Here is a 12,348-nt window from a genome sequence, read left to right on the forward strand (position 1 = left end):
CCACCCGGGAATGAAGGGCCTGGGGATGAAGGCAGCATGGGGCCAGCAGCCAGCACCAGCTTGGTGGCAGCAGAGGCTGTGTGGGTCCCTGGCAATGCTGTGGAGCATCCCGGCGCTGGCACAAGGACGTGTTCTGGCAGCTCAGCACCTGCTGGTGTCAAGCCATCGATAAATACCTCACCGTGATCGTAGAGGAGTGTCACCAAGCCATCAGCCACCACTGGCAAGCTGTGCCACTGCTTTTCTTAGCGCTCCCCTCCTATCCCTGTGTGTTTGCAAGCCTGGCTTCAGACTGGACCGCGCAATATCTGCTGAACCCACAGTCAGTCACCCAATTAACCGAGTCTGCAGCCAGCTCTGTGATGAGGGGCTGCTCCCCAGGTTACCCAGAGCTGTGCAGTCAGAGCTAAACCCTCCAGCAGAGCCCTCAGCTCCAGCGCCAGCCCTGGAGCCCTCAGGAGGGTGGTGGGACCTGCCCCACAGCAGCACTTGGGCAGCAACACCTCCACATGCGTGGCTGCCCCGTGGGACCGGCTCACGGCTCACACCAGCCCAAGCAGTTGCATCACTGGGGGGTCGGGGCTGGGGACAAGGTCCCTTTGCAGCCCTGGTGTGTGTGGGGACCAGGGTGCAGGGTCAGAGAGCACAGCTCCCTCTGGGGGGATGCACCGTCCTGGGGTGGGCAGACCCTGGAGGCTGTCTAACAGAAACCCCTGGCATGGGGTCACAGGATGTCCCCACAGGGTTTGGCATCAAATCCCGTAAGTAATGACAACTTCAAGAAAAGTTCTTATCAGGAGCATTTGTTGGTTTGGTGGTATTTTGTGTGAACACCAGGTGCTGTTTGCTGAGGTTCATTCAGGAGCTCTTATCACAGAAGCACAACAGCTGGTGCATGAACAGAGGTGGTTACAGATGAGGGCAAACAAACCGTAAATCTCCAATGCTCGTGACAACTGGAGGGGGTGAGTGTTGTATTTTGGGCCAGCTGGCCCCACCTCACCCCTGGAGCCCTATATAACGGCGGGGCTGGCCACCCTGCGCCAGCCAAACCTGCTGCTTCCCGCTCCGCAGGGTCCCTGCAGACGGCATGGGTGAGTGTGGGGTGGGACGGGGTGGGCTGGGGGGACCACGCTATGGCCAGGCACCCCGTCTCCTCTGCCTGCCCCTGCCTTTCTGCTGCCCCACCTGCAGCTCTGCTTTTCCCACTGACCATTTCTGGCCTCAGGACGGTGGGATGACCCTATTCCTGCTGTAGGTCTCAGTGACTGTCCTACTCCTCATCCTCTCCCCTTCATTCCTGGCCACAAGCGAAACCATCCTGCTCTCAGTGGTGTTGTAAAGGTAACATTTGTTTAAATTATATTTGTGCCACAGCCCAAAGAACAAAAAAAAAAAATTAAAAAATCAGAATGGAAGCTAATTAATGTATTAATCATCCATTGACCCCATAATCCCTTCAGGGTACTGAAGCTGGGTGAGCGAGCTGTCAGCACAAATCTATGGAGCTGAGCATGAACAGACTGTTGGGGAGAGCCCTGATCTGGTATGGTCCAAGGAGGCAAAGTGCTCAGGCTTCTGATGGCAGCAGAAACCGCCCTCTAAAGCACAGTGTGCCGGCCCAGGTTTCAGCGGGATGCGCTGACCCCGTCACACCCCTGCAGCTGTGACACAAGGTGCAGCCTCCAGCCTCTGCCCAGCACCCTCCTGGGAGGGGACAGTTTGGGGACAATTAAGTGAAGCCTCTGATTCTCAGGGCACCATCAACATTGCGGCCACAACAGGTCCTTTCTTTCCAAGCTCTCGGGTTCCTGTGCCTTGTTTGTCACTGCTGTAGTAGCTCCTGACTATCCCAAGGTCCCAGCGGCTCCTACAAACCAGCATGCTCTCCTGGAGTGTGAGCTGTTTTTCTTGACACACACACTGATGCTGGCTCCACATCTCCATTCCGGGGCCCAGAGCCCCTTGCTTTAGCCCAGACTGCAGCCAAAGAGGATGACCTTGCTCTTAGAAGCTGCAAACTTAGACCTGTAAAGTGTAATTTCTGGGGAAAAGTGTTTCTCTCCAGGGATGTATGCCTTTGCAGAATGAGAATGCTTGGTTTTGGAAATTGTTCTATATACTTCTGCTGCTCAATGAAGTAAAAACATAATGTTGTGGATTTATTTATTCTGTTAGTTTGTTTAAACTTCTGCTGAATTTAGTTGCCCAAGTCTCTTTCAGTGGGTTTGCATTTCCAGATTCACCATGTGTATTCTTTCTACAGCTGCTCATCGCTCCAATCTGCTGTTCTTCCCCTTGGTGCTGGCCCTGCTGGCCCCTCTTCTTGCTCTGGAAATTGAAAACCTGGAAAGACTAAAAGCAAATGTAGATGAAATCGTTAATCTCCATTCGGATGAGCTCCATCCTGGTATGTGTTTTCTCTTTTACATCCCTAAACCCCGTTCATCCGAGCATCAGGAGCCCTCTCCTCTCTGCACAGAGAGGGAAAGTGGAAAATAATGTTGGGGAAGAGCAGTCACACTCAGAAATAAAAGGAACCTGATCAAATCTTCCTCCAGTTTCAGATCTTAACCAAACATCATAAGATTTTGTAGTTCAGCCTTCTTTGTTATTAACAGGACCACATGTGCCAACCATAGATATTTGAAGGAAAAACCTTTTCTCTTGCTATCTGCAATCCATCTGTAGCCCTGAGACTTCAGAGAAACTTTGCATAGGCGACCAAGCAAAATGCTTTCTGAGGCCTGCACACGGCTAAATGATACAGTAACCTTGTCACATCACTGATAAAGGTCACGCCACTGGAGGCTCTTGGGGAAAGTTGTCTTAGAAATATGGATGTTGTGATTTCTCTCTAAAGAGAACATTGCTGTTTTACATGCTTTGAGCTCCTGTACCTCTCTGAATGCTTCTGAAGCTCTTTATGAGCAGAACGAACATGTGAATCCCTTTGACCATCATTGAGAAGCAATGCAGATTTACAGCACCATTAAACTCAACAGTTTAATCTTGATCTGAAACCATACACAGTCTATCTTCTTCTCAGTCCTTCCTTTCCAGCAGTATCTCCTTGTACCACCACTGCTACACAGATATGCTGTCCACTCCATGCATCTCCATAAAGCCTTAATGCTGAGTGGACCAAAAAGGCAGCCACCCAATAACTGGAGTGTTACCCTTCCTAGTATCTTACCACTTTCAAGAGTTTACAACCAAAAGCTACCATATAAGAAGAAAAATTAGCTCAGTGGCATTGTTGAAATGCCCAACAAAAATCTTAGCGCTGGGAGTACCGGCCTGTGTGGCGGGAGTTGCCCCTGGGCTGTGGCACAGGCTGCTCATCTCACTCTTTCTGTTTTCCCAATGTAGAAGAAGATGGAGAGAATGAACGGCAGAGCAGATCCAGCAACACTCAGCAGACAGCGAACCACCGTAAGTGTCCCCACCACCCCGCTGGCAGCAGGGAGAGGTCCAGGCAACAGGGTCCAACAGTGGTGGGTGTGCAACAAGCCTGGGGATAACCCAGTTCAGCTCCTGGGAGCAAGACTGGGGATGGTGGTGACAGCAGCTGAACGTGGGCCACCGTGTGCCCAGGTGGCCAAAATGCCACGAACATCCTGGCTGGTACAGCACTGGTGTGGCCAGCAGGCCCAGGGCAGTGACCGTCCCTGTGCTGGGACCTGGGGAGGACAAACCTCAAATGCTGGGGTCAGTTTTGGGCCCCTCACACCAGGAAAGGCCTTGAGGTGCTGGAGTGAGTGGAGAGAAGGGAACGGAGCTGGTGAGGGGCTGGAGCACAAGTGTGATGGAGCGGCTGAGGTTCTCAGGACATGGGCCAGTGCCAGGGGTGGGTTGTGGTTGGACTGGGTGATCTTGAGGGGCTTTTCCAACCGAAACGGTTCAATGATTCTATGACTCAATGTGCTCCCCCACTCCACGGGCCAAGGCCGCGCAGACATCACTCATTACTAGTGGCAGCTTCACATTGCACCGTACCGTACAAATCCCAAAGGATTTTGCCATCACTGCTTGCGTGCCACGTGTCCTCTGCTGTGAAGCTCTGCACAGGGCGGGCAGAGGATGTGCCCCCGGGCAGCACCTGCTGGGTCTCACCCCTGAGCATCCAGTGCCAAGGGAACGAGGTTTTCTCTTTCCCCACCGCAGCGATGCAGGGGATACCGGGGCTGCAGGAACAACTCACTTGCTCATTTAAATGTCTGCATAACTATGTAATAAGAGCCCTCCTCAAGCTAAACTTGGATCCCTATATCATTATGAGGGAAGAGAAACACCTGAATGCTAGGAAAGAGTGAGGAAACAGGAGCCTGAGCCCCTCATACCTTCAAAATATATGCATATTCTTTTAATCGCTGTATTTCCCTTATAGAAGTTTCTGCTTTTACACCTGCAGTAGGAAGCAGTGGCAGGATTTTGCTATTCAGGCACAATCCCACATCTGCCCATTTTCTAGAAATCCCTGTCCCAGGGCCAGACAAGCGGCCTGGGGGAGGTGCGGTGTCTGCTGGTCCTGCATGTTCTGTCCTTCCCCAGGTTGGCCCAGGGACTGCAGCGAGGTCTCTTCTGGCAGACCCAGCGGCATCTATGTCATCCAGCCCACCGGGCTGCAGCCCATCGTGGTGTATTGCAACTTGAGCGTGGCAGACGGGGGCTGGACGGTCATCCAGAGGAACCGGCAGAGCACCGAGCTCACCTGGGCCGAGTCCTGGACCACCTACAAGTACGGCTTTGGGAACGTGCACACCGACTACTGGCTGGGCACCGAGTACATCCATCAGATCTCCAGGCAGAAGGTCTACCGGGTCAGGTTTGTCATCTGGGATGCTGCGAACTATGCCAGGTTTGCAGACTACAACCTCTTCAGTGTGGAAAATGAGTCCCAGGGCTACCGGCTGAGGCTGGGAACATACTCGGGGTCAGCAGGAGACGGCATGGCCTTGAACAGTGCTTCCGCCACGCACGACAACATGAAGTTCTCTACTAAAGATCAGGATCAGGACACTTCCAGCAGTAACTGTGCCTCCAGCTACGGGGGCGGCTGGTGGTACTCGGCGTGTTATTCTGCGCGGCTGAATGTTAGGGGGGCCATAACGTGGAGCGGCCTGTGCAACGGGAACTGCAAAGCGTCTGCCATCCTCATCAAACCAGTTTCCTACTGTTAGTTGCATTTTTGTTTCCCTTCTGTCCAACCTGAGGCTAATTCTGGCTCTGCAAAGAGATGGAAAAAGGAAAAACATGTCACAGCCAAACCTAGTGTCCTAGGATTGGCCATATCTTGGCTACTGAAGAACATAAGGCATCTTCCACTTCTTCTCCCTCCTGTAGATTCCCTCTTTCCCCTCAACTGTGCTGCAAAATCTGGAGTTTCCAGGTCTGTACTGTGCTTCATATAAAATGTGAAACAGCCAAACCCAGTGAACCTATATGGTTAATTTACATCCTTAACTTCAGGCAGACTACCTGATTTTCACTTGCTAAAGATCTTGCTCAAGATATTAATGTGCACAGCCAAATTCCCACTCTGTACCTTCTACATTTCAGGCTTAAGCATTGTTAAATATTCAAATAAATCTGTATCCAAAATCTGTCTCAATTGTAAGTCTCTCTCAAGTCTCTGAAGTGCTCACAGAGGTTAACATGTTAGGAGGTTTTTACTACTGAAGCACAGCGTTTCTGTAGGACACACGTTGAGGACAGCACAGCAAAAGCAATGCACAAATAAAACCTGAAATACTGTGTGCAGACTTGGCCTTTGCCAAGTAAATGTCAAAACCTTTTCACATTTCTCAGCAACACTGAGGTTTAGGTTTCGTTGTCCATGCATCTCGCATCCCCCAGTGCTGTGTGGAGTCCATCTCCTAAGCCAGGGCCACGATGACTTCTGAGAGATGACAGCATGAAGAGGAGGCACCATCCTGCCTTTGCTGTGTTGAAACGGAAAAGAGATTTCAAAATCTCCATGTGGAAAGACCTCCCATCTCCTGCAGTCCATCGCTCTGGCACCCGCAGACTGTCCTCACAGCGGGGTTTGCTGCCAGTGTCCAGGTTTGCAGCTGGGCTCTGCTGCTCTCCCATTGCCTGCCGCAGGGGGAATGCCACAGTCAGGGCAAGCAGGATGAGTCCATCGGTGTCCTGATGTTCCCCAGGCAGGAGGATGTCACCTGGAATCTCCCAAGCCCCAGGTGAGCAAGGGAAGCAGCCTGACCTCAAAACCGTCTGCAAACACCTCGTTCCTCTACTTGGACTTTCCAACAGCACACCCCAAACACTGCCTGGGCTCTCCAAGAGCAGAAGCACACAAAAGGCTGCAGGCTTAACAAAGAAAGGCTGCAGGCTTAGCACAGTTCACATATAACTAACATGTCCCAGGAAAGGAGATATATATATATACATATATATATATATATGTATACATGGGATTTTAAGACTGTGTGAGAGAGATCTTGTCTGTGGAGGAGGGACTCAGATCTGAACCAGCAGGAAGGAACAAGGTGAGGGAGCACGGGAAGGGCTCAGAAGAGCTCTGGCCTGAGGTATCAGCAGGCAAGTGGACAGACCAACTCTTACATTGATTTATGTCAGGACTTAACATCACAGCACAGAAAGCACAAACGTCTTCAAACAGGATCTGTCTGAGATCGCATCTGGAATCTTGTGTCCAGTTGTGGCCCCTCAGTTCCAGCAGGACAGGGAACTGCTGGAGAGAGTCCAGCGCAGCCACCAAGATGCTGCAGGGAGTGGAGCATCTCCCGTGTGAGGAAAGGCTGAGGGAGCTGGGGCTCTGGAGCTGGACAAGAGGACACTGAGGGGGGACTCATTCCTGGGGATCAATATGGAAAGGGGCAGTGTCAGGAGGATGGAGCCAGGCTCTGCTGGTGACAGCCAGTGACAGGACAAGGGGCAATGGGTGCAAACTGGAACACAGGAGGTTCCACTTAAATTTGAGAAGAAACTTGTTCCCGGTGAGGGTGGCAGAGCCTGGCCCAGGCTGCCCAGGGGGTTGTGGAGTCTCCTTCTCTGCAGACATTCCAACCCGCCTGGACACCTTCCTGTGTAACCTCATCTGGGTGTTCCTGCTCCATGGGGGGATTGCACTGGATGAGCTTTCCAGGGCCCTCCAACCCCTGACACTCTGGGATTCTGTGTGATTCTGTGATGCTGTGTGTCACCTCTGCCAGGGTCAAGCCTATGGACACACCAATCCCGTCACCGACCGCCAACTCAGCAAAGCAAAATGTTTCCCACAAAAATCGTGGCTTTACGCTTTTCTTGAAAGGATCGATGTGTTCCCTTCTTTGCGGGAAGACGCACATCAGCAGATGCCTTCCATTTCAGCTTCCAGCCACTGTGATATTAATGTGCTAAAATAGCCTGCAACAGCACATGAAATTTGTAGTGTGTTTGGCTCGGTGAGATGAGAGCTGCCTTCCTCACAAATGGAGAAAGATAAGGTAGCAAATAAGAACTGGTGAAAACAAATCTTTTATTATCTTGTCATGCTTGTGTGGGATTTTTTTACACTACAGTTTTACTGGTTTGAGTATCTGCCTTTTGAAGTGCTATTTCTCCCCCCGCTTCCTACCACCTCCTGCTCAGGCCCCTTTGCAGTGAGTCACGAGGTGCACGGCAGGCAAGAGGAGGCAGCTGCCAGCTCCCAGCAAAGCCTGTACTCAGTGTAGGAGATAACCGCTTAAATAAAATGTTCTCAGCTGTTGAATTCGGGACTATCTTGTTGTATTTAGAAATCTTTTTTTTTGGCTAACTCTCTTGTCTTAAGATCGGTTTGGAGACGTGCAGTACAGTCACCCTTCGCTTACGCCCTCCCCTCCAGGACCGATGAGTGTGCACCAGGGATGTGGTGAAAGGCAGCAGCACCCACCTCTGCTCCCATCACCGTGTTCCTCATCCACAGCAGGAAGGAGGATCCCACCAGGTATCCCACCCTTAGCTAGATGGAGAAAAGGCTCTTTTGTACCACGTCTTCTTGTTATCCCGAAACAGTGGGAGTTTTGTCAAGTGATACCTTGCTTTTCCTACAAGCTCTAGGGATGCTGTGTGCCCAAAGGTCTCTTCTGCCATCCCCAGAGAGGCTCAGATGGCTTGTCCCGTAGTAACAGGGGTGCAGGGCAGCAAGCCAGCCTTCTCCAGAAATGTTCCCTTTCTGAGAAAGCAAGCAGGCTCCATCATGTGATTCTGACAGGCCACTGCAAGGACTCCTGCAATGGAGACTCCTTGTCACCATTTAGGCAGCAGTTGACTGTCCTGTTTGAGAGGTTTGACTCCTTGTGCAAGCATTACCCTGTGCCAAGATCCCAACAAATTAGTGCTGTGTGATTACATCCTCAAATGTCTGTGAAGAAGAATAATGGAAAATTCTTCATACTCCAGAGAGAGATAGGGTTTGAATATGCAAATTCACATAAACCACGATGCGGTCTGGAACACCTCTCTTATGAGGAAATGTTGGGAAAGTTGGGGTTGTTCTGCCTGGAGAAGAGAAGGCTCTGGGGAGACCTTATTGCAGCCTTTCAGTGCTTAAAAGTGGCCTATAAGAAAGATGGGGATAGATTTGTTAGTATGGCCTGTAGTGACAGGACAAGGGGTGATGGTTTTAAACTAATAGAGGGGAGATTCAGGCCAGACATGAGGAAGAAACTTCTTACAACGAGGGTGGTGAAACTCTGGCCCAGGTTGCCTAGAGAGGTGGTTGATGCCCCATCCATGGAGACATTCAAGGTCAGGTCAGATGGGGCTCTGAGCAACCTGATCTAGTTGAAGATGTCCCTGCTCATTGCAGGGGGGTTGGACTAGATGACCTTTGAAGGTCTCTTCCAACCCAAACAATTCTGTGATTCTATGATAATGAAATGCACTTAGAACGCAAAGTCAATGTGAAAATAAGTGATTTGCGCAATGCAGAGTCTCCCAGCTCACAAGTCTCCTGGTGTCCAGAGGGTGCTCTCGCCCCAGGGTTTGCCAGGCGGCCTCCAGCGGGGAGCAGAGCCGGAGACGCCGCCCGAGCGGTCCAGCTGCAGCCTGCAGTTTTCTCTTCCATGTTCGCTGCTCTGTCCGCCTGTTGCAAGGAGTCCTGAGAGCCCATCAGCACAGGCTGTGCACACGGGAGATGGGAGCCAGGCTGGCTGAGGAAGAAAGCACCAAGAATCTCATGGCATGGATATGCAGCAAAATATACAGGATATACAAGAAAAATTCCTTCCAGGCAGAGGGAATATAATCCCTTCCCTTTGATTTAGGGCTTCCCAACCCTTTCCGATGGATTTAGTTATTTAGGAAGCCATCTTGTCTTCTGGAGAAGAATCTTTTGCTACTTTCCCTGAGGTGTTCCCTTGTGACCCGCTCCCACTGGGGCCGTCCCGTCCCCGCGGGCATCCGTGGCCCTGGTCCCTCCTGAGGCCACACCAGGTGGTGTCTGTGTGAAGACCGGCTCTTGACACTGCCGAGCAGAGGGAGACACAGCACAGGGTGACGCAAACATCTCACACCATGCATCTGCCATAGTGCTCCTGCACACAGAGACTCCATCCATCCATCCATCCATCCATCCATCCATCCGTCCGTCCATCCATCCATCCATCCATCCATCCATCCATCGTCCTCATGGCAGGCCTGCAGGTGGTTTTCTTTGTACCTGTGTCTACTGGGGAACACAGCTGTGTTTCCAGTTCCAAAATTTTCCTTTTGTGGGTTCTTTTTCTCCTTCATCTCAGAGTAATGCGGTCAAATCCTGCCCAGATCAATAAATCCAGGTCCGTGGGAACCCACACGCTCAGGGTAAGCAAAGGTTGGCCCTGTCTTGCGGGCAGAGGGAGCAGAGAAGCAACACACCGTAGGCATGATATGGCAGCACCGCCACAGCTGGGACTGTCACAGGCTGTGACAAGTGGCCGCCCTCCCCAGCTGGCCCCACGTGCAGAGGAAAGAGCTCTTCCAGTGGCAGATACAGGGCCAGATCCCCATGTGGGTCATGCATCATCACATTTTAAGAGCAAAAGCCACCAGTGATTCTGACAAAGCCGTTCTCCTTTGCAGGCTAGCTCTCATTAAGGCCATATTTGACCTTCCCCGTTCGTAGTTATGAGCTCCCAGTTTCTATCAGGGATACTCTGCTTTATCCAGACCCTACAGCCATGCGTTTCCCAAGCAGCCCCTGAAGCCCTTTCTGGTGATGTGCAAAGATCACGTGCGTGAGCTTACAAAGTATTTGTCCACACCAAAGGAGAACTTGCCTTGGCACCTGGACCATTCACTGACTTCGGAGTGTGTCATGAGATTAAAACCTTACATTTCTCTCGTGTAACACAGCACTGAGCCAACAGGCTGTGGTCTAGGGGGCAAAACTGCACCAGAACCTCCTGCTCCAACCTCTGCTAATTGAGGTCTGGACTGATAATGGCTTATGGGATAGCCACTGACATTTCCTTGATTACAGAAAATCCTAATGAACAGGTAGCAACAGTCACACTGTATCCGATCCTGAGCTGTTTGGGGTGTGCATGGCTTCTGCTGCAGCAATTTGGAGACACAGCCTACTCAAATTAACCCTTTGACAGCAAGCGTGCAGATGGCCACACAACCGAGACACTAGAACTCGCCATCACTCAGGGTTCCTCAGCCTCTGAGGTGGGCGGCATCTCAGCAACAGCGCTGTTAGCATTTCTCTGCTGCGGCCTCGCGCAGCAGCACTGAGGTTGGCCTGGTTGTTCCTAGAAGTTAAGGGATGGCCACACCAGGTCCTGGTGAGAGCCTCTGTTCTGAAGGCAAGTGGGTGCGATGAACCCATGGCAAGAGATTCCAGTCTCCTACTCCATCCTTCAACTGTTGTGATGAAGAAGAGCCAGTGACCTCGTGGGAAATCTGGCAAGACCACCAGTATGGCACCATCTCCTTCCCTGCAAAGCGAGAACCCCTGCAGGCACTGCTGGTTGGTCTGCATACGCTTTTCATGTGCCAGCATCCTGCAGTCCAGCCCTTTAGCATTAATCTGGTCCTCCCTGCTGACCACTGCTCTGTGGGATGGAGACTACCTACAGGAATTTCATCTGGACATTGTGGGCCTCTGGATCACCTTCCAGGGCATGTGGTGAGCTTGCATGAGCAGGGGCCGTGGTGTTCAGGAGTACAGAACCCAGGCTGCCCTCCGCTGCTGCTCTGTGGGTGGGGTGAGGGGAGCGGGTTCCTGGCGGGGGGGGCAGCCCCGCCGCAGGGACAGCAGCACATGGCGAGCGCCTCTCTGCTGGCCCCTCCACCTCTTGCAGTGGGGCAGCACAGACAAAAGAAGCTCTGAAGGGCCACAGCACCATTATTGGTGCCTATCCTGAGTGAGACAGGTTGCTTATCTTCTAGGGGGAAAAGGGAGTGATAGAAAGATACAATTTACTTTTTTTGCAGATGTTTTATGCATCTGCAGCCAAAGAAGGGAAGTGCTAAGGCTTTCTCTGCAGACTCTTACATGGGCCTGTGGAACAGAACTCCACGGTCAGCGCAGATCGCTATGACAACCTGGAGATGCTCCTCTCTCTGAGGGTTTCATCTCATCCTGTGCTCACCCACTCCTGTCCATGTCAGAGGAGGCTGAGGGTTAGCTGGCACCTGTGTCCTGAGTCCCCATGAGTGAGCCTTATTGTACACGCAGAGTATGCAGACCGTCAATTTTAACAGTTTCAGTCCTCCGTCAGTTTATCTAACTCTGTTGAGTCCATTTAGGCTGCTGGTTTCACAACATCCTGAGATGAATTTGCCGGCCATTTCTTTGCTTTGCGCTCTTGTGCACAACAGTTCTCGTGTTGTAAAAAGTGCTGAATAACCATTCTCTGACCACTCTGTTCCTGCTATATCAGCGTCTACATCCCCAGCACTCTTCATTCGTCTCTTTTCTAACATGGGCAGCCCTGATCTCTTCAGTTTTTTCTTTCAGGGCCGCCATTCCCACCTCTGATCACCCATCTTCCTCATCTCTGTGGCTTTTTCCAGCTCTTCTACATCTTGGGTGAGCCAGGCACCAAAACCGCACACAGCCGTGAGCACCCTCTGCTTTATGCAGTGCTGGCTTTTGCTGAAAGCCTTCCCTTGCAATTTCTGAAGTCTTTTCACTTTTTAATTGCTCCTAAACTTTCAGCTGATGTTTTCAGAGAATTTCCTACAATTAACCCTTAGACCAGCCTCTTAAACAGTAACAGCTAATTTAGACTCCACCACTGCATACAGATAGGGGTGTACTTCACTTTATCTTTAGCAGCATGGAAATTCATGTGCCATTTTATCACCCTCTCCTTCCGCAGCCTGAAATCCCGCAGCTTTCTCCGGCCA

At 51.4% G+C, this 12,348-nt stretch overlaps 1 protein-coding gene across 1 annotated transcript; it reads left to right on the top strand.

Moving 5' to 3' along the window:
• Positions 1 to 1,090: 1,090 nt before the first annotated feature.
• On the top strand, positions 1,091 to 5,183 carry LOC308048024 (fibrinogen-like protein 1-like protein; the record flags this gene model as incomplete). The annotated part of the gene is made up of 4 exons (XM_080356866.1): positions 1,091 to 1,094; positions 2,267 to 2,410; positions 3,373 to 3,435; positions 4,555 to 5,183. The coding sequence occupies 4 exons, from the start codon at positions 1,091 to 1,093 to the stop codon at positions 5,181 to 5,183; spliced, it is 840 nt and encodes a 279-aa protein (XP_080212992.1).
• Positions 5,184 to 12,348: the final 7,165 nt, after the last annotated feature.

This window comes from Nesoenas mayeri, assembly GCF_963082525.1.
Source record: "Nesoenas mayeri genome assembly, chromosome: 20".
Classification (NCBI taxonomy): domain Eukaryota; kingdom Metazoa; phylum Chordata; class Aves; order Columbiformes; family Columbidae; genus Nesoenas; species Nesoenas mayeri.